The sequence below is a fragment of the Diabrotica virgifera genome, chromosome 5 (assembly GCF_917563875.1).
Source record: "Diabrotica virgifera virgifera chromosome 5, PGI_DIABVI_V3a".
Classification (NCBI taxonomy): Eukaryota; Metazoa; Arthropoda; class Insecta; order Coleoptera; family Chrysomelidae; genus Diabrotica; species Diabrotica virgifera.
Window position 1 is genome coordinate 224,537,937 of NC_065447.1, and position 23,179 is coordinate 224,561,115.

The window sequence follows — 23,179 nt, forward strand, 5'->3', positions numbered from 1 at the left end:
TTTTAAGGTATTCGCAAAAAAAAACGTTCAAAAAGGTAGGTATTGTGTTTTAATGAAAATGGCCAATTTTCAACCACGAAATCTCAAAAAATATTGAGTTTTCAAAAAAAAAATTATAGAACAGTTTTTGCTTAGAATTAGGTTCTCTAGCGAATTCCGTGGTAATTTTAACCAAAAAATTTTCCAGTGGGAGCCACCCCAAGATAAAAGCACACATCAGCATAGGGTAGACTTTGAATTAGGAGATAAGTAGAGGCTAGGCCCAAAATTTCATTAAAATCCATGCAGTAGGATAGAATTCGGAGGTAATATCCTATTCTTGCTTCCATTGACTGGCGTATCATACTCATACAGCTTCATAACTCTTGTCTTGGCACAGGGTCGTACGCCCTCTCAAGATCTATAAATATCAAATGTTGCTCTTCGCTCTACTGTTCTCTCCCAAATGTATATTGTGTGCAACATTAAATTTATCCCTATATAATTCTTATACTTCTGAATGTCGCCTTTATCTTTATATTATCCTTTCTTTCTTATATATCCTACTCATCAGTTGTCACAACACATCAAAACCTACCTCTCCTAGACCTTTACAAACCTCCACAGGTTTTCCATCAGGTACTGCCGTATTAATTCTCATTTGGTCCTGCCGTATTAATTCTCATTTGGGGTCTCTCCTCAGGTGTATTCCATTTAGCAACTTTTGAAAGTACTCATACCTTGCCGCATGTTGCCGCACCTGAGTTAAATTCTTTGAGACTTGTTCCTTGCTTGATATAGTATTAATATGCATTCTAGTATAATATAAATATATGCATTCTTTCATATTTAAATACACTCACAGACAAAAATATTGCATATTTTGTTTTTGAAGTATATCTTTTTCCGTTTAAAAAAATTTGTACTTTTTATTGCTAAATAAGTTGAGCTGAACTATCCTACGTATATTTATTGTCAAGTAACTTGCATATTGCAGAGTCACAACTAATTTCTAGAGAAATTAATGAAATAGTCTGATTTTGCTTATAACATTTAATTAGAAAAAGAAACAATAACGACAATAGAACAATTTTTTACCGCAACATTGCAACAATTTAATACCTAGTATTTCCTCCTCTAGCTCTAATGATTGCCTGCATCTTTTTAGGCATGCTCCGCAGAATATCTTGGATGGTTTCTTGCGGAAGTCGATTCCATTCTTCCTCTGCAGCAATCCTTAATTGTGCAATTGAGTTTGGAGCTGGATTTCTTGCTTGTATACGTCTTTTTAGGATGTCCCATATATGTTGTATGGCATAGAATCTATGGGATTTGCATCAGGGCTCATTGGTGGCCAGTCTAGAGCTTCAACTCCAACATCCTCAAGATATTGTATGACTGTTCCTGCGGTATGTGCACGGGCATTATCATGTATTAGCACGAAGTTATCATACCCAATGAAGCCGGCATGAGGAAAACATGCTCTTCAAGGATGTTCCGTATGTACCAGTCAGCATTAATTCGAATATTCACCTCAATAAGCTCCGTACGACTCTCCCAACTAATGCCACCCCATAGCATTATGGAACTGCCACCAAAACTAACATGTTGTACAAGATTACATTCTGCGAAACGTTCCCCAGACCTTCTGTATACCCGATCACGTCCATCTGGCTTCCATAATTGTATCCTCGTTTCATCTCATCTGTGAAAAGAACTCTTCTCCATTGATGTTCGTTCCAGTTAATGTGGGCTCTTGCAAAGTGCAACCTTTGAGTTTTATGCCGTGGTAGAAGTGGAACTCTGGCAGGCCGTTTTGGATTCAAACCAACCTCAAGTCTTCGAGTCACAGTTTTGGCACTTACATTAACTTGTCTTGTGATCAGTAACTCATTTTTGAGATAAGAAGCTGTAAGTGTACGATTTCGCAAAGATTTAAGTCTTAAATATTGGTTATCTCTGGGCGTTGTACATCTTTTTCGTCCTTGACCAGGTCGCCTTTTGTATTCCTCAGTCTCATTGTATCGCTTTCCTATACGAGAAACAGTCGACTGATGGATATTCGCTATCCACGCAGTATCTTGTCTGTAACTCTCATTTCTTAAAATAACAATTCTAGCACACCCTACCTCACTTAAATGTGGCATATCAGCAAGAAAACTGCAGAATCGAAAAATAAAACTTGGTGTGAGTTTTTATTCAATCTCACCCCACCGTGGCAAAAATGGTTTAATTATTACCTTTTGCCTAATTGGACATAGGTGAATATTTTAGGACCACACCCGTATGTCCCGTCCTTCGATATAAACAAAATAGTGAACTTTTAGGAGAACTGGTTCGAATAATTTGATTTGGTCTGGTTTTAAAGGTGCTAATTAATACGATAGAAAGGGTTGTGTATTAGCGATAAATAAGGGTATTCGGCGAACAAAACATTTATTAACAACAACGATTTTGACAAATAAGCGGCTTAACGATAAATTATAGTCTTAATAGCGAACGAGAGAGAGTAAGAGTCTTTTTAATCTATTAATTATTGCGGAGAGAGTATTTTTACGGCGAAGAGAGACGCACAAGCGAACAAAGTGTTCATCTCTGACATCAGAAAGAGACTACTGAAATTCTATTCAAATCTCTGCACTATTATCTTTGATAGTTTAGTTTACACTATTCGCCCTGAAAAGGGCCAAACACATGTTACACTTCTTTGGCAAAAATGACCTGCTTTTACCCCGAAACTATAAAAAATGCAGATGTATATTTTATGAAACACACAACGCTACACTCAAGTTTTTCAGAGAATTAAATATTTTAAACACAATACAGATCGTCCCAACAGATTTACAGAGAGATATTTTTATAAAAGCAAATTAATGTAAATAACTGTTGTTTTCACAACATACTCCCCCGCGTTGAAGCACTGGCTTTAACATAAACCTAACCTAACATAAATCAACTTACAAAGTTCTTAAGCGAAAACACTAAACTTAACTTAATTTTAACAGTCATTTGGTAGAGGACACAATTTATTAATAGAGCGCTTGAAGACTCCATCTTTAGTTTTGACCGATGCAACTCTTACTCGGCCATCCTTTCCGGGAAAGACATCAATCACTCTTGCTAGAGCCCAGTAAAGAGGAGGAGTGTTATCTTCAATCAACAAGACGAGATCGTTGGGCTCTAGGTTCTTATGAGGAAGAAACCATTTAGGGCGATTTTGGAGTCTGTTCAAGTAGTCAATTGACCATTTTTTCCAAAACATTTGCTGGAGTTTAGAGAGATGTTGCCATAAACTTAATCTATTTTCGGGAATGTGGATTACATCCCTTTCAGGAAATGACGTAAGAGATTGTCCAATCAAGAAATGTCCAGGGGTCAGATAGGTTAGATCAGAGGGATCATTTGAGAGGGAGCAAAGCGGTCGAGAGTTGAGCACAGCTTCAATTTGAGTGAGAACAGTGGTAAATTCTTCAAAAGTGAGCTTAATATCACCCATGAGTCTACGGATATGATGCTTTGCGCTCTTTATAGCGCTTTCCCAGATGCCACCATGATGAGGGGCTCGAGGAACTATGGTTTTCCAGCGAATATGAGATGATGCCAAAAAATCATTAATAGAGCGAGAGTTTTCTTTTTCTTTTAAAAACTTATAAAGTTCAAACAACTGATTACGAGCTCCCAAAAAGTTCGTGGCGTTGTCACTGAATATAGTCTGAGGGAGGCCTCTACGGCTAATAAAACGTTTTAGAGCGAGAAGAAACGTCTCTGTAGAAAGGCCGGACACGACTTCAATGTGAACAGCTCGAGTCGATAGACAAACGAAAAGAGCAATATAAGATTTTATCAAAGGAGCTTTGCGGAGTTTGGAAGCTTTGATCTGAAAGGGCCCGCCAAAATCTAATCCGACATGAGCGAATACTCGAGAGGATTGCAAACGTTCCTTTGGTAAATCTGCCATAATCTGAATAGCGGGTTTGGCATTAAACCTAAAACAAACCATACATTGGTGTATGACCTTTTTAACTTCACGTAGTCCATTTAAAGGCCAATATTTAAGTCGAATTTGAGATAAAGTATTTTGAGGACCAGAGTGACAAAGTCTGATATGTTCTCTCTGAAGAAAGAGACGTACTACACGATTTTTTGAGGGAAGGAGAAGAGGATATTTTTGATCAAATGTGACGTCTGAATTACCAAGGCGACCTCCTACACGCAGCATTTCATTTTCATCCAAAAAGGGGTTTAAACGTAAAAGAGACTTATTGGATAGAGTTTTACCTTTTTTAATCTCAGAAATCTCAAGCGAGAAAGAAGAATACTGAAGCATCTTAACAATCTTCAGTTCAGCGTTTTGAAGTTCGCTTACTTCAAGAGAATTTGATAACTTATGAGAAGGCGATTTGGCATTATTGGCAAACCTGAATATAAATGCTAAAGTTCTTACAAACCTTGAAAAATTAGAGAACCTATCAGAAAGAGAGGTGAAAAAATCTATTTGATCATTTCGAATGTGAAGAGTTACTTTCCTTTCTTCGGGTAACTTGGAGGTATAAACTTTTGGATTGTATTTCAACAAATCCAACCGAGATTGATTCAAAAATTGAGGACCATGAAACCACAAAGAAGATTTAAGTATTTCAGCGGGTAGCATTCCTCGGGAGAGTATGTCGGCAGGATTCTCTTTGGATCGTACGTGCCTCCAATGAGCGTTAGGAGAATTATCTAAAATTTGTGCAACCCTATTTGCTACAAATTGAGTCCAACGAGAGGGATGCGAACGAAGCCAAGCGAGAACAATTTCTGAATCCGACCACATATTTATAGAGTCTAAGCGAGAGAGTTTTTCTTCAATAATATTAGCAATCCTTGCTGTGAGCTTACTACACAATAGCGCACCCATGAGTTCCAATCTTGGGAGAGTCAAAGGTTTTAGCGGAGCGACACGACTCTTAGATGCTAAAAGTGAACAAGATACTTGTTCAGATCTATAAATCACACGTAGGTAGATGCAAGCTCCATAAGCCTTTAAACTTGCATCCGAGAATGAGTGAATCTCAACACTGGTGATTTCTTGACTTAAGAAGAGACACCGAGGTATATTTAAATCCTTAAAATGAGAGAGACTGCGAACAAAATTTAGCCACTCATGCAACGTATCTGCATCTATGCTATCGTTCCAATTAATTTTGGAAATCCAAATTTTTTGCATAATTAATTTAGCGACAACTGTAACTGGGTTAATTAGGCCTTGAGGATCAAATATTTGGGCAATCATTGACAGTACTTCTCTCTTGGTGTATGAGTCCTTTAGGGTAAAATTTGGGAGAGAGATTGAGAAGGTGTCAAGAATAGGATTCCAACATAAACCTAAAACCTTATTGGAGCCATTATCTGGAGCTATTACATAAGAAGTGTTCGAAGAGAGAGAAGAGATATTTTTTAAAAACAAGTCTGAGTTAGAACACCATTTATGGAGAGAGATACAAGCGGTTCCAAGTAAACTAGTTATTTCCTTATGAGCTTTAAGGAGAGTCTGTACATCATTAGCGCCATAGAGAATGTCATCAATGTAACAACTATTTTGAAGAGCATCACTGGCCAGAGGATACTCAGTCTGATGATTTTGTGCCAGTTCCATTAAACAGCGAGTACTCTGAAAGCTAGCGCTTTTAGTTCCATACGTTACGGTTTGCAATTCAAGACACTCAATGTCTTTTACAGGGGAGTCACGCCACAGAATATTTAAAAGAGAGGTTTGAGCAGGATTTATTCTAATTTGTCTATACATTTTTTGTATATCCGTTGTAAAAACGAAGGAATACAATCTAAACCGTAGCAAAATGTCAAAAAGTTCCGGTTGAAGAGTAGGACCTTTGAGTAAAATATCATTGAGCGAATAACCACTAGAGCTTTTCATCGAACCATCAAAAACAACCCTAAGCTTTGTTGTTAAAGATTCTTCCTTAAACACACAGTGATGCGGTAGAAAATATTTATTTTCTAACTTTTCGTTGGTGAGAGAGAGAGGCACTATTTTCGCATGTTCGAGAAGAAGATATTCATTAATGAAAGATTTATATTGAGCGTATGTACTTTCGTTTTTTAAGAGCCTATGTTCTAATTTCATAAATCTTTTAAAGGCCATTTTAAAGGATTCACCTAACATTTTATTAGCGTTTTCAGAGACAAATGGAAGATTTACTTGAAAGCGGCCTGAAGGTAACACAAGAGTAGTTTTGCTAAATATTTGTTCCGCTAATTCTTCATCAGGAGTTAATTTACTAACGAGGGGAACTTCTTCAATTTCGAAAAATTGTTGAAGCAACTTATCCAACTGATTTTCTTCGGGTTCGGATTGAACAAAGAGAGAAACATTTGACTGAGAGATAGCCAAATGTGAATTACGGTGAAAAACCTGAGGATTAATTGTACCAAAAATAACATAGCCTAAGTGAGTATTCTGAAGAATGGGAAGATTTTTTCCTAACCGTATAAATCCATCTGTCAATAATTCACTATAGATATCACCAGCCAGAAGCAAATCAATTTTACCCGGAACAGAATACGAGGGATCTGCGAGAGTGAGATCCTGTGGGACTTTTATTTTACTTCTATCTATAGTAGCTCTAGGAAGCCTACAAGTTATACTATCGAGTACAGCGAAAGAAGTTTTAAAACTTCTGTCCTTTACATTATAGGGGAAAAATTCTAAGTTTAACATTTCGTTTGAGAGTGAGGTGTTTTCGGATATGGTTGATATCTGTAGCTGTTTAAAATAAGGGATGAGTTTTAACTTCTCAACCAAATCACGAGAGATAAACGAATGTTGGCTCCCATTATCTAGGAGCGCTCTGGCATGCATGGGTCTGCCGTCTTTCGAATAAACGGTTACTAAAGCGGTAGCCAACAATACATCAGTTTTCACTGATAAAGCGGAGAGAGACGTGGCTGCCTGAGAATCTGGAGAGTTTTGCATATCTAGAGGAGGTCTGAATGAGCTAGTAGAAGCTTCATTTTGGCTGCGATTATTAAAAGAATGCTGAGTAGATATGGGAGCGACAACACGAGAAGCACCTTGAGAATTTTGAGGAGTTTGAGCATTGCGCTCACGAGAGAGAGATTGCCTATTGATGTTCCTAGAGGAAGAGACATTTTCAGAGGTTCCATGGAGGGATGAGTGATGATGACCCCCACACAAAGTACATGATCGAGTAGAGCCGCAATCTTGAGAGAAATGTTTACTACCCAAACAATTAAAACACAGTTTCTTACCTTTTACAAAATTAAATTTTTCCTGTAAAGAGAGGCATTTAAAATCATTACACTGATAAACCTTATGAGCATTACTTCTGCAAAAAGTACAATTATTATCAGAGAAAGAGTGTGATGGTTGGTCAACTGATGAGAAGAAAGATGTTTTTGATTGAGACCTGTTATTAACCTTTTTATCATGATCTGAAACATTTAATTTTTCCTGAATATCACACTTTTTCTCGAGAAATTTAAAAAACTGTGAAAGGGTAGGTAAGGTCTTTGTCCCAATATCATATTCAAAGGCCCTATGTGTAGAAAAATCTAATTTTTGTAAAAATATTTCAATTAATAGTAAATCCCAATGCTCAATTGGTACGGACATATTTTTCAAAGCGAGCAGCGTCTGCTGAGCTAGAGTTAAAAATTCGCGTAACGCCTTTGAATTACTTTTAACTAGAGATGGAGCCTTTAACAATTTTTGAATGTGTAAGCTAATCACTCGCGATTTGTTTTCGTAACGATCTTTGAGAGTTTTTACAGCTATATCGAAATTTTCGTCGATAACTTCGATGTTGTCGATCAACTGGAGGGGTTCATTTCGCAGGAACGATTTAAGGTAAATAAATCGTTGCACATTATTGAGTTCTTCATTGTTCACTATTAGCGTCTCGAAGAGCTGGTAGAACGAGTTGAACTCAGAGAATGACCCGCAGAACGTTTGCATGGTGATCTCCGGAAGCCTAACCTTAGCAGTGGCCACAGTTGGCTGAGTGCTATTTGATCTGAGAGGAGGGGGGCCCAACAATAACTCGTCCATCTTACGCTGTAGGCCCGCGAGAATAGAGAAATATTTTTGCTCAGTTGTTACCCTGTCTTCTGCTTCAGTACCGGCTTCATCAATCTCGTCTATCTGATCCATTATTTCTTCATATTTTAAAAAACAGGTTTTTAATTCTGTTTGCCGAAATTGAAATTGTAGCGCATCCTTTTCCGTACTAGCCTTTTGTGAGAGCCAGTTTTCGATTCTTGTAATTTTAGCCTTCAAAGGCGTCCTTTTTTTCTTGAGGTCTTCCATTTCTATCTCGAATTCGATTGAACACACGGCGAGAGAGAGTCTATCGATACGCGGCAAAATCTAAATTACACTGGAGAGTTTTTTGTCAATTAACAAGCGCGGCGAGAGAATAAGAGTCTAAGTTTCACAGAGAGATACAGCGTCTACGTTAAATGTCTACAAAAGTGTTCTTGACCGTAAAATGTCTTTGAGCAGAGTTTACCTTGGATCAGCAATAAAAGTTTTAAAAAATGGAAAGAGCTCACCAAATTAGTCCAATTGATAAAGCAACAGGCGGCAGCTACTAACCACACACAATAACTTCACTTCCTTTTACTTAGAGTTTATCGCGACGCGAACTAACAAGTCTTGTAGAGGTATTACACACAAAAATGTCCGAAAAAGCGGCACAAACGCGAAAACCAACCAAAAATCCGGGTCGATGTAGACCATCAAATGGTGTGAGTTTTTATTCAATCTCACCCCACCGTGGCAAAAATGGTTTAATTATTACCTTTTGCCTAATTGGACATAGGTGAATATTTTAGGACCACACCCGTATGTCCCGTCCTTCGATATAAACAAAATAGTGAACTTTTAGGAGAACTGGTTCGAATAATTTGATTTGGTCTGGTTTTAAAGGTGCTAATTAATACGATAGAAAGGGTTGTGTATTAGCGATAAATAAGGGTATTCGGCGAACAAAACATTTATTAACAACAACGATTTTGACAAATAAGCGGCTTAACGATAAATTATAGTCTTAATAGCGAACGAGAGAGAGTAAGAGTCTTTTTAATCTATTAATTATTGCGGAGAGAGTATTTTTACGGCGAAGAGAGACGCACAAGCGAACAAAGTGTTCATCTCTGACATCAGAAAGAGACTACTGAAATTCTATTCAAATCTCTGCACTATTATCTTTGATAGTTTAGTTTACACTATTCGCCCTGAAAAGGGCCAAACACATGTTACACTTCTTTGGCAAAAATGACCTGCTTTTACCCCGAAACTATAAAAAATGCAGATGTATATTTTATGAAACACACAACGCTACACTCAAGTTTTTCAGAGAATTAAATATTTTAAACACAATACAGATTGTCCCAACAGATTTACCGAGAGATATTTTTATAAAAGCAAATTAATGTAAATAACTGTTGTTTTCACAACAAAACTCTCCAACATATTCTAATTGACAATTCAACAAAACAAGAATTGTCAAGTCGCCAAAGCACACTTTCCATACTATGCAATGTTTGTTAATTTGTTACATTATTGCATATTCAGTTATAAAGACTATGTTTAACCGTTTATATATCTCTAATAAATTAAAATAAATCAAATAAATAAAATAAATAGATAAATAAAAAAATAAAAAAAAAATACTTAACATTTCAAAGATAAAAAATAAACAAATAATAACGATTGAAGATAAAATATGCAATATTTTTGTCCATGAGTATATATATAGATTTCTTATATTTATCTAGTGGGCAGCAAATCTAAGAAAACACTCAAAAACTTAATATCAGCGGCAGCTCAGGGAGCTGGTATTGGCGAAGGCGATGATTACAGCAGCGATCATTCTCACAAAAAGAAACTCCTCAAAATCAAACAGCCGCAACAACCTCAGCAGCAAAATATGGCGCCAACGTTGGAAGATAATATCGCCGCTTCATTACAAAACAGTATTCCGTCAGCAAATGATGATGAGCCGTTTAAGGTTAGTATTCCATATTGTTTTGTAAAAGACTATGTTTATCTGATTGAGTTGTATTTATGTTTGGCTAATCAATTCTGAAAACTATATAAATAGGCGATTCTTGCACTTTCATTGTTCCATGTTCCATTTTTAGCAATATATTACATCGGTCAATAATCCCGGACCTAACCATGAGGTGGTGACTAATGAATTTTCATTTCGGTAATCCTAACCTTCAAAACCATACTGTCAAAATGTTCATGTTATTCGGATTATGTATTATTTACCGAGTTACAGTGCTTGAAGTGACGCTACTTTTGTGATTTTTTAAACAATGGATTCAAAGCAATTTCGAGTATTGATTTATCACTGTTATTTTATGGGAAAAAATACCGTCTAAACTGAGCAATGGCTCAAAAAGTGTTACCGGGACGCGAATTTACAAAAGCTATACTAATTCAGTCATGGGGGCGACTGAATTGGAGAAGGTTTTGTATGCAGATATTAGTTACATATTCTATACTATTACGGTCCACAAATTAACTGTATTGGTGTAGGATAGGATTTGTAAGCGAAATTTTTGATTATTATTGAGTAAATGTCTATTGGCGAGGAACCGCAAAGTGGGCGACGCCTGGTGGCGAATTTGAAAAGCATCAACTCAAGGAAAACATTGAATTTGCCATTAATTTGTGTACATATTTGCGGTCAGTTTATGTTGTAATTAACAATAATTTCGACTTAAAAAAAACTATTGCAGTGTTCCTCAGTATTCATTCCTATTATACTCTACATAATGACCTAAATTAACCAATGCAAAATCACACATTTTCTTAATTTAATGTTTGTATTAAACGTAGTATTTTTTAATGTTTAAGCGACTGCAAAATTAAATAAATAAATAAAATGTAGTATATATTCTATACATAGAATGTACATTGTTATGCAAAATATCCCGACCACTTCGTAATTTCCAGAACACAATTATTATAAAATAAATTCACCTACTTAGTTTCCAAGTTTCCAGTTTTTATTTAATTAAAAATTGTTATCTGTTGGTGTAAAATAAACTGTAGTGCACCTATTAATTAAATTAAAAACAAAATTAGAAATCCTAAGATAGATTAATAATTTTTAGAACGCTGTGTGATTATCGGGGGGCCAGATTTATTTATGAAAAAAAGGTAAAAACAAATCAGTAGTTAGCATCAAATTTTAATGAATGCATACAGATTAAACATAATTTTGAGTCGTCTTTAACTTATAAGATGTCTTAGTTGCAAAACTTAGTGGTTACTTTGGCAAAACACTCCTGTAAATGATTTTAATTTAACGTTTTAGAACTGTGAATTCAAATGACAAAATGAATTGTTTTCCTAGAGTTGTCGTCCATCTTTGAAATTTTGAGCGCCCTCTGTTGGAATTTAATTTTGCGAATACTGTTTCAGTCATGTAAGTAAAACTAATCAAGTATTTACTTAAGTGGATTTATTATTATATCATAAAATTTAGATATATTTTGAAAATTAAAATGAATAATAGATATTTGGATACGATTAAAAATTAAAAACAAATTAATAACTACTAATATACGAGTATATACAGTATGTCCCTGTAAGTTGGAACCATATGGAAAACTTTTTTATTATTGATTTTACGAAAAAAAGTTATTCTTCACAAAAAGTTCTGCGTGGTCTAAAACCTAAGATGCAATCCGATATCAAGTTTTATCAATAGGATACGAGGAATGTCAAAAAATATGAATTTATCTCAAGAGTAGGTACCTTTATATTCACAAGATTGAAAATTGTTATTTCGAAAATTTGTTTGGACTTAAAAATAATGTTCTAATATGCAATTACATTCTACTAATTGAAAAACAAATTTAAATTTTTTCTCAAATTACAGATACTCAACATCATTTTTATTTATGATAACTCCGATATTATTAGTTTTACGAAAAAAATTTATTCTTTATTAAAAGTTTTATATGGTCTGGAAACTAAGATACAACCATAATTTATCAATTTTATGTGAGGTTTATTGTCAAAAAATATGAATTTCTTTCAAGAGTAAAGTATCTTTATAGTTCACAATATTTCAATTTAAAAGATGTAATTGTATGTTTTTTTAATTCTGACCAACTTTTTATAATAAATTATTTCAATATTGTGCAAAATAAAAATACTTTACTCTTGAGCGAATGAAGTAATAGAAAAATGCAGTAGAGTCCCGAAAATTAGATTTAGGTTACCATCGATTAAAAAGTATAACTACAAGTGAATGTGGATTTGCAGATGACATTGCATTAATAGCAAGTTTGATAAACGAGATTATTTTGATAAATAAAGAATAATTTTTGCAAAAGAATGTTGTCCATGACATATTGACCAATGTAATATATGTTTACTTTATACAAGTATGACAGATTTTTATAAACCCTTCTTTGCAATAAAATCTAGAATCACCTAGAATACACTGCAACGAAACAGTTCGCGTTTATTTAAACATTAATAAATTAAAAATTTGTATATAATTAATTTTTTTAATATCTTCTAACGATATAGATATCTGGTATCTGTCAACCCCCCACTTCTAGTACCACAAACCTTTATTTAAAAAAAATCTAAATAGAGATATATAACACATCATTAGACAAGTATTTCGCTAGAGAATTTAGGCATCCATGATTTTTCTTGTCATATTAACTCTTGTTTTTGTGACAAAACAATATCAATTTGTTTTGTTACTTTAATAAAAATTTCCGTCATATCAAAAAACTATATTGCAAATTTAGACCAGAAATTTGCAAAAAAAATTAGTTATTTGAACTGTTGTTAGAAGCGTAACTATATTGAAAATATTTTCAAGTATGGTCTTCTGGCTCCAACTTTTACGTATATATTTGTTTTTTGTATGTCTTATGACAAAAATGAGCAAATAGTCTTCCTTGTACTAATGTTGCACCTTGTATTTAGTAGGTATTTCAGGAAAAATTTTGTGTTGGTATATTGACATTGTAAATGAAAAGTTTCCTTAGTAGATTAAAAATGGTATGTCAATGTTTTTTTATTTTTTATTTTTGAAGATATTCTTCTTTAGCGGCGAATCGATTGAGGGTAAAATTTGATTGATCCCCGCGCATGCGCACACCGACAATATGGTACCTATTAGTGGTTATACGGGCTCTGATTGGGTGTTGTAATTTTGAAACGATCTGTCAATACTTGTTCAATATGGAGGTTATCGGTAAACAAAAATATTGTATAACATTAGTTTTTATTGATGTGTGGACAGAAATAAAATCAAATTTATAATTATAGTGACTTTTTAAATAGTTTTGAAAAGCCGCAGGTACGTAATTCTAAATGTTTCAGTTGGAAATACCTAATAGTTTCAACACCTATCTATTTGGAAAATGTAAACAAAATAATGTAGTTAGCTGTTAGTAGGCAATGCTTTAATTTACATAATCTGATTACGAACAAACTTTCTACAAATCTTCATCTCATATATCGTTTTCTTACTCTATATTTTGTTGTATTTTATTTCGACAAAAATCAAACTAATAATTTTATTAAATTCATATAAATTTATGGTGTAAATGTTTAGTTTGTGTATATTCCCACATGACGTATACGAGAGTTTGGTGCAGTTTGAAATGGCGTCAACTTTCGTACGGCGCGGTAGACGTGAAGTGGGTTCGAGTCCCAAGCAGGTTATTATTTTTTTATTTTTTTTTATAGATTTTATGATTGTAAGTATATTATTATATAATTTTTGAAGATATGCTTCTTTTTTTGAAAGTGGTAGATAAGAAAGTTAGTTTGATTTTTAAATAAAATAAGTACAAATAACCTTTTAAGTATATTTACTTCATTTAAATTACCTATTATATAATAGAAGAATATCTTCTTACGTGCGTACAAAGTACACACACATTCTTTTTTTTTTTTTTTTTTCATTGGAAGCCATCTGTTACAAACCGGTCGTACTACAGTCAATCGGCTTCTTTCATTCCCTCATACATATTCCAGAATTCTGGAATCCTGTACCAGCTTATACAGGTCAATGGATGGGTCCATATATTTTTGGAGTCACTTGGTTTTCTCCAAAAAGTATTTGCCGCCTTCGATCTAATACCTACTTTGCAGTCATGCAAGATACGGTTGACTATTTCAGGTTCTCTGCTATTCTAATTCTCCATCAAACAGTCCCATTATATGCAGGTGCCTCTTCACTGGCATGTCCAATAAGTAAGCCTATATGTCAATGTTCCAATAAAATGTAAGTTAAAGCTGGAGGGTCAGATAATAGAACAAGTCGTATGGAGTTTAAATATATAGGCATCACACTGTCTAGTTCCGGAAAGCTCGAAACAGAAGTGGAAGATCAAGTGAATAGAGGAAACAGAGCTGCAGGCTGCCTGAATGATACAGTATGGAGAAATAAAAATATCAGAAAAGAGATGAAAGGCAGAATTTATAAAACAGTCATCAGACCAATAATGACATACACGGCAGAAACACGACCTGACAGAGAGGACAAAACGATTGTTAGAACAGCAGAGATGAAAACCCTTCGAAAAATCGATCGTAAGACACTATGGGACAGAGCTAGAAGTACATATATATGACGGATATGCAAGGTGGAGAACATTAATAACTGGGAACATTAATAAGAAACAAGAGTAGAATGGAATGACCGCATAAGCAGAGTGACGACAAATAGAGTCGTAAGAATGGCGAGAGACGGTTCCCCAATATGAAGACTATGAGTGGGAAGTTCACAAAAATAATGGAATGACAACTTACTGGAGGCATGTTTGAAAAAACAGACAGAATTATATCTATACATAAAGAAGAAGAAGATATGTCAATGTTTATTTGTATATGTTACAGTTCAAGTTGATTCTCAGTTAGAGTTGACTCCAACTAGTTGGAGTCAACTCCAACTGAAACGAGCAGTAAAAGTTGATTTTAAAAATTTAAATCAACTTTTACTAGTTGGAGTTGACTCTTCCTGGATCGATTCAGTAAATGTTGATTATACGAGAATCTCGAGTGCATTTTTGATGAGTGTGCGTTTCTTTGTTTTGACCGTTTTAACTACTTATTAGTATAGTCTGTAACGTCGCCCCCGATAGGTAAATTATTCTGATTCGATTTTTTGCACAAACTTACTCAAAGAAATACATCCGTATAACAATCCTTATAACAAATACACAGGGTGTCACGCGGTACCGCGGTCGAAAAATTGTTTAACCAATTTCAGTAAAGTCAGTCAGTAAAGTGACTCTTTATCGAACGAGGCTGATATTACGAGCAGAGGAACAGACGCGTTCGATAAAGAGTATTGAGGTGGTGCGTACAAAATTATATCGTCAATCATAAAAAACATTAACACTTACTTACAACTTTGAGGAAATTTTTTTAATTTTAGACGAAATAAAAAATTCGTATGACAGTAATGACAGATGACTTTTGCATGATGGCCGGTTTTGATGTTTAATCGATAGTTATCAATATTGTATACCTACCTATTTACTAAATCTGTAAAGTTTTGATTTATTTTGTATGAATATAATTGCGAAACACTACAGAATTTTACTTTTTGACATAAATTTTATTAATAATAAGATAAATTTTGTACAATATTTTTAATAATTAAAGTAAATACATTTTAATTTCACTCAAATTAATAATCGATTGCTGCCATTGACCACTTACATTCAATCTCGGTTAATTTGATTAATTATGGCGGCAGGTAAAGTAACATTCTTCTTTCAATACAACAAACTGTTACTTTACTGCCGAAAATGAGGGCAAATGAGTACAATATCGAATCATTTTAGTGACGTTTGGCGATAAACAATGATTTTAAACAAATTCGCTAAAATATGTAATTTTTTCACTTCGTACAATTTTTTTTTAGATCCGTTGGGCCTCTTTTTCTCAAAATTGACTGTTGTCGAGTTATTAGCGACTTAAAATTTGAAAAACGCTAAAATAATTATTTTCAACGTTTAATAACTCGGTTAAAGATAATTATTGTGAAAGTCGAGCGAGCAGCCTTGCAGCAACGGCATAATCGCTGCCCTCATACGCCAGTGCACGTGGGTTCGAGCCCTGCTAAAGACAAACCATTTTCATTTCCAATAATGACACGAGCCGTCTCACCGTGCCTCGGAGAGCACGTTAAGCCGTCGGTCCCCCTGGGCTAGTGTACATCGACACTAGTTACTTGAAACAGGGTTAAAGATGTAATTGGCGCCGGAACTGTCCGAAAGGCAAAACTGCCATACGATATTATATATTATGAAATTCAGAAACTAAAAAAAATCAAAGATTAAAGCTACCTCTATAAGATCCTGAAGAAATTTTTGTCATTATTTCATTAATAAGATATTATTTTTAATTATCAACAATGAGCGCTAACCATTGGACGGCTGGAATGGTGCATCTCTTTGGCACTCACCATTGACGGCCGCCTAATACGCACTTAGCGCTCATTGTTAATAATTGAAGATAAAGCTTAGTAATAAAACAGTGACAAAATTTCTGCTGGATCTTATAGAGGGGGCTATAAACTTTGATTTAGTCACTTTCTGACTTTCATAATAATGGATTTTAACCGAGTTATTAAGCCTTGAAAATGGCTATTTTCGCATTTTTCAAATTTTAAATCGCGTATAACTCGACAACAATCAATTTTAGAGAAAAATCACAAAATACCTTTTTTTTCTCAGAATAACCCAAATGATCTAAAAAAAATTACTCGAAGTGAAAAAATTATTTTTGTGAATTTGTCTAAAAAAATTGTTTAAACAATTTATCGATCAAGATACTGCCTGACACCCAGTAGATTTGTTATAAGGGCCTCTTTTTGAGTAAGTTTGTGCAAAAAATTCGAATCGGAGTAATTTACCTAACGGGGGCGACGATACAGTTTAGACTAATTTGAACATATTCAGTAACATTTAATTTCTAGAATCGGCTGTTTGTGTGAATCAGAATAAACTTTTACTAAATGGCATTGGGAAGAGTATACTTTTCCTGGGTCTAGGACGTTTCATCGCCGCCAGTTCATCGCCGCCGTTTCGATGCCGCCGGTTCATCGCCAGTCAGTTAATCGTTAACTGATATATTTCCGAATTTTCGACCAATTTTTGACATTTACATTTATTATTTATTTTTAGTATTAATTAGGAATTCTAGGAAATGCGAGATATGACCATTCCCGTTGCCATACTTAATCTTTTAATAGACTTTTAAACTTTTATAATATAAAATATAATTTAACACTACAAATTTAATACTGTTTAGTATCAAATTTAGGGGGAAGTAGAAATAGAACAGTAAATTAATATAATAATATTTTTTATCTATTTATTTGTCATAAGTTTTAAACTGAATTTAACGTCGTGTCGTGTCATCTCCCATAATACAAGATCAACTGACTAACTGGCGATGAAACGGCCGGCGATGAAATGGACTGGCGATGAACCGGCGGCATCAAAACGGCGGCGGCGATGAACCGGCGGCGATGAAACGTCCCATTCCGACTTTTCCTAGTTGGAGTCTACTTTTACTAGTAAATGTTGAATATAAATCTTCATTTTATATTTATAATCAACTTTTACTGAAACCGGCCGTTAGAGTTGACTCCAACTAGTTGGAGTCAACTCCAACTGGATAATCAACTTGAACTGTAACATATATAAATTCAAAATTGTACACGGAAAATACTTAATAAACACTTACTTAACGCTTAACATGTTGCAAAGAGCGCACTGCATTGTTTATATCGAACATATCACGCACTAGAACATTAGGATGTGCACTAGTTTTGTTTTTGTATTTTTCACTGTATTTTGTGACTTCAGCTCTTAGGCAGGCCGCACATCAAAGAAACATAAAACCTAAAACGTGAAACACGTATCATGAAAATAAACAATGCTAAACAAATAGAAGTCCGCATACAAATGAAACGAGTGTGATTCATGCGTGTGAAACATTTTTACCTTCCGAAGGCGCACGCGCACACCAAAGAAACATGAAACGTGAAACACGTTTCATGGAAATAAAACACTGCTAAACAAATAGACGTCCGCATATCTATGAAACAAGTGTGATTCATGCCCATGAAACATTTTTATCTTCTTGAAACCTGTTTCATGAAATAGAATGTGTTCTATTTTTTGATATCAGTTTCATTGTTTTAACTAATTAATTACATGCGTAAAATGAATGCCGACCAAGAATTTAATATTGTATTGGATTCTGTGGTGGAGCAGAACGAAGAGTTGTACAATAATTATAACCTGAAGTGGTCCTCGAATAGACAATAACAAGAAAATATCGTTTTTTTAAATCAGGACCCACAATAAAACAATGTAAATGTTTGAATACTGATTCTATAAAATGATTGAAATTTAGCAAGATGATTATTTAATTCGTTTGCAACCAAATATTATGTACTATGGTTATGATTTTTGGACAGTAATAAAAGAGTTGCCACAACAGCAACGACCTCGTCATCATCACTTTCCATTATTTACTATACAAATTTTATTTTTGTTTCTTTGATTAGTATATTAGTGTAGGAAACAGAGATTAAACTTAGCAAACTCGACACGAGTCCGGTATTATTTTTTTTCTGGTATATCAAGGGGTGCTTATTATGAGACTAACTTCTTTTTAAAAGATTTGCCCCGGAATATCTATCCCTGAAAATAAGTTTAGCGAGCAGGTTTTTACGATTTTCTCATTACTTATATATTTTTTTAAAACAACGCTTATACAGAATTAAAGACCACTATTTGCTCTACAAATAAGGTCCTATGCATTTTTTTCGTATAAGCAACCGTTACGGCACAGTGGCGCCGCAAACCTCAGAAATGCTTTGGCGGCTCCAATTTTTGTTTTTTTTTTTCGTCACCTATCCATTTTATTAATAATATACTTATGACAAATAAAAGAACACACTGTCTGCTACATATTATGACCTATATTTTAACTTTCTTTGCGCCTTAAAGCTACAGTGGTGGCCCAGAGTCAATTTTTGCATATTTTCTTTATTCATTTTCCTTTTTTTGGGGGGGGGGGGTGATTTCGGGGAAAATATGAGGGTGAATTATACAAATTTGTAAATAATACTTGTACATGGGTAATCGCTGAAAGTTTTTTTACGCTAGCATAAGCGGTTCAGATGGTATATATAAAAAGGGGTTTTTTAAAATTTAACAACCTGTAATTAAAAAATGGACAATTGCCCTTAAATGAAACCTATACCAAAAAATCAGACATTTATTTTTGATTAATTGCCGCTGGGTTGCTTCTTGATTCCCATTACGGTTAGGGAAAAATATATTTTTTTAAAACTTGTCAACTTTGGGGCGCCACCTCCGCTAAACTGTGTGTGATAGATATATGCTGTCGCGGAATAAATAGTCCTCTTCATATTTCTATTGAAGAATTTTTTGCAATGACGTACAGGAAGAGCTACGTTTCGCAAAAACGACAAACTACCCCCTTTAAAGGAATGAAAATGGGTGTTCCGGGGCGAAATCTTTTAAGAAAAAGTTAGTCTCATTAAAAGCATCCCTTGATATACTGAAAAAAAATATAACCGGACTTATTTGCGAAGTTCAACCTTTGTTTAATACACTATATAACATGAAACGGTTTCGTTCTTCACAATTTATTTGTTTCATGTTTCTTTGATATTAAAAAGCAATTAAAGAGCGGCGCCGACAGCAACGACCACGTCACTATCCATTGCCGACTATACAAATTTTATTTTTGTTTTATCGATTAGCTTATTACATGAAACGTTTATTTTTTTACAATTTATTTGTTTCATGTTTCACGTTTAATGTCTCACGTTTCATGTTTCTTTGATGTGTTTCTTATAGATGGAATTTGAAGGTTCAAGAAGTTGGTAGCATACCATGGAACAATTCTACACAGACTATGTTTGTCAAAATGAAAATACAATATTTATTTTCTTATAAATTAATCTCTTAAGGAAACTTGCACAGCATATTATTTTTTCTTAATTACTTGTATCTAAATGTCCACTTAAATGTCGATTTTTTATTTATGCAGTCAAATAAACTGAGAGAAAAGCAACATCAGGTAATCGTCTATAAACTATAATATTCTTTTGTTGACAATCGTTAACATAACTAACGTTGAATATTTTTGCAGGCAGGAGAGTTCGTAGTAATTAAGTCTGAACTTAACGAAGAATGGCCAGCCATATGGAGGGTCGATGGCAAAACCCTTCTTCAAAAATATGAACCGTTCGAACAAAACGGTGTTACTTTATATAGGAATATATCGACGGTAAGTTGAATTTATAAAAATCTTATACAAGGTTTGTCTTTAGTTTTGAAGTATAGCCGCTTAGAGGGCGCCACCAATAAAACCTTCCGGTGCAAATGTAACCTCAATCTTTTGTTGACATAAATCTAGAGGTTCATTGCGATACAACAAATCGTGTAGATACAGTGAATTTTTGAAATCAGAAAGTCAGTTGAAAAATGGTTTTAGCCGAGAACATTTTCGATCAATATTTTTTTACAATTTTCCGAGAGGATTATCCCAACGGGAATGTCTCGCTGAAATGGTTTCTGTATTTGGGAATGAAGCATCACACCACTCAACAACTTCCCTCTGGTATTGCGAATTTCATCATGGTTGCTCCAGCCTCAACGATGAATTCAGGCCAGGTCCTTCAAAACAGCAGTCACACAGCAGAACATTGATGCGGTTCGTCAGTTAATTAAGGATAACCGACGTGTAACATACTGGGAGACAGAGGCATCTTTGGGCATTTCACAGACCTCGATCCAAAATATTCTACATGAAGAACTGGGTGTTATGAAGTTGGATTCCTCTTTTGCTCACAGAAGAGCAAAAAGCGGTTCGCGTCAATTGGCGTCGAGAAACATTGGAACGGTTCAACAAAGGAAGCTCAAAAAACGTTTATAGTATTGTTAGTGGCGATGAATCTTGAATTTACTCATATGAACCGGAAAATAAACTTGTCCTCTGTGTGGGTGTTTCACGATGAGGAAAAACTAACAAAATTGATCCATTCTTGAAGTGTGTAGGAAGAAAATGGTCGCAACTTTTGTGTCAAGATCTGGTTATGCGACCAGAAGATCGAAGAATGGTTTGATTATTATAACTACTTATTGTTATATTAACAGTTTGTTTACCAGAAGTTATTGCGAAACTCTGACAGAGCAACACACAACGGCTAATCATACTACATCAGGACAATGCAAGTGCTCACACTGCCCAAAAGACAATAAAGTTTTTGGAGCTTTAAAACATCGAATTGTTAAACCATCCACCTCCACAGGATAGCCTCGACCTAAGTCTCAACGACTTCTTCACGTTTCCAAAGATCATGAAGTCAATGCGCAGGCAGCCTTTCCAGTCGACAAAAGAAGCCATCGATGCCTTTAAAACATCGATTTTGCAGGTGTCAACTGAAGACTGGAATAACTATTTTACCAATTGTTTTGAACATATGCAAAAGTGAATCTATCTTGATGGAACATTTTGAAAAGCAGTAAAGTACTTTAAGTATGCTTCTTTTCATGAGCATTTTTCAGTTCGTCACAAATTATAGAAAAAAAGGTAAGTCCGTGATAATATACATTTTAGTGACATGGGGAGCGTTCAAGTATTCCGTAACGCGATTTTTGAAGATTGTTGACCCCCCTCCCCCCCTACGTAACGCGCTCTAATGGGCGTTTAACTATTGCGTAACGCAATTTTTGAAGATTTTTGACCCCCCCCCCCCCACACTTGCGTTACGTAATAAACTGCGCGTCATAGAAAACGGGCACCCTAAAAAGTGGGTCATTTTTGATGTCACGTATCTCCTTAACCTGTTGTCCTATTTAAGTGATTTTTTGAATATGTTATAGCCTTATTCTTTGTCAATATCCCTGTAATAATATTTTTGCTAAACAGGTAAATTTTCATCGTATACCGGGTGTACGAATCAAACTGTGTTTTTTTCTCAAAGTTCGCAACACCCTGTGGAATATTCTAGCCTTTATAAAATACTGAAATGAAATTCCGACTATAGCCTCAGGTTTTGTGAACATTCTGTTTTTTGATTCATTTTCTTATGTTGGATAATACAAAAGTTATGTACTTTAACATCTAGTCATGTTCTTCATCAGTATAGGTTGTTTGTAAATAAGTGCGACAAACTTTAAGGGGTAATTCTGCATGAAAAAATAATGACCGTTTGCTTTATAAACTTATGTCCGCAAATGCTTCGTTTACAAGATACGGGATGTTAATTTTTTTTTACAAACTGACGATTTATTTTATTACCCTAAAACCGGTTGACATATGCCAATGAAATTTGGTAGGTTTTAAGAGATAGGTATTGTGAATTTTTTGACTTGCAATCAAGAATTTTATATTCACTATTGGCGTGCATATGGGTAATAGGACCAATCATATTACCCGTATGCACGCCAATGGTGAATATGAAATTCTTAATTGTATGTCAAAAAATGTGCAATAACTACGTCTTAAAACCCACCAACTTTCATTTGCATATCTCAACCGCTTTTAAAGCAATAAACAAATCGTCAGTTTGTAAGAAAAAATTCAACATCCCGTATAAATACGACATACGATTATAAAGCAAACTGTCATCATTTTTTAATGCAGAATTACACCTTAAAGTTTGTCGCACTTGTTTAGAAACACCCTGTACTGAAAAAGAGCATGGCTAATTGTTAAACTTTTGTATTATCCAACATAAGTGAATGAATCAAAAAACAAAATGTTGAGAAAACCTGAGGCTATAGTCGAGTTTTAATTTCAGTATTTTATAAATGCTAGGATATTCCACAGGGTGTTGCGAACTTTGAGAAAAAAACACAGTTTGATTCGTACACCCGGTATAAATTAAAAATTTACCTGTTTAGCGAAAAAATAATTACAGACATATTGACAAAGAACAAAGCTATAACATATTCAAAAAATCACTTAAATCAGACAACAGGTTTAGGAGATACGCAACCTCAAAAATTACCCATTTTTAGGGTGCCCGTTTTCTATGACGCCCAGTGTACTTGAACGGTCCCATGACATTTTAGTTAAATCTGACAGTTGTCATATTTTATTTGCAATTTGGCATAAAAT

The 23,179-nt window shown here is 34.5% G+C and overlaps 1 protein-coding gene across 3 annotated transcripts in view; it reads left to right on the forward strand.

Annotated features, from left to right (window-relative positions):
• LOC114337348 (myb-like protein AA) overlaps window positions 1–23,179 on the forward strand; it is an 87,795-nt gene that overhangs the window by 39,905 nt on the left and 24,711 nt on the right. For 2 of the 3 annotated variants that reach the window (XM_050650764.1, XM_050650765.1), the window contains exons 9-11: window positions 9,781–10,013; window positions 20,102–20,131; window positions 20,204–20,341. In XM_050650764.1, coding sequence (XP_050506721.1) covers window positions 9,781–10,013; window positions 20,102–20,131; window positions 20,204–20,341 — 401 coding nt within the window. The remainder of the gene's footprint in view (window positions 1–9,780; window positions 10,014–20,101; window positions 20,132–20,203; window positions 20,342–23,179) is intronic. The other variant, XM_050650766.1, reaches the window with a different exon arrangement.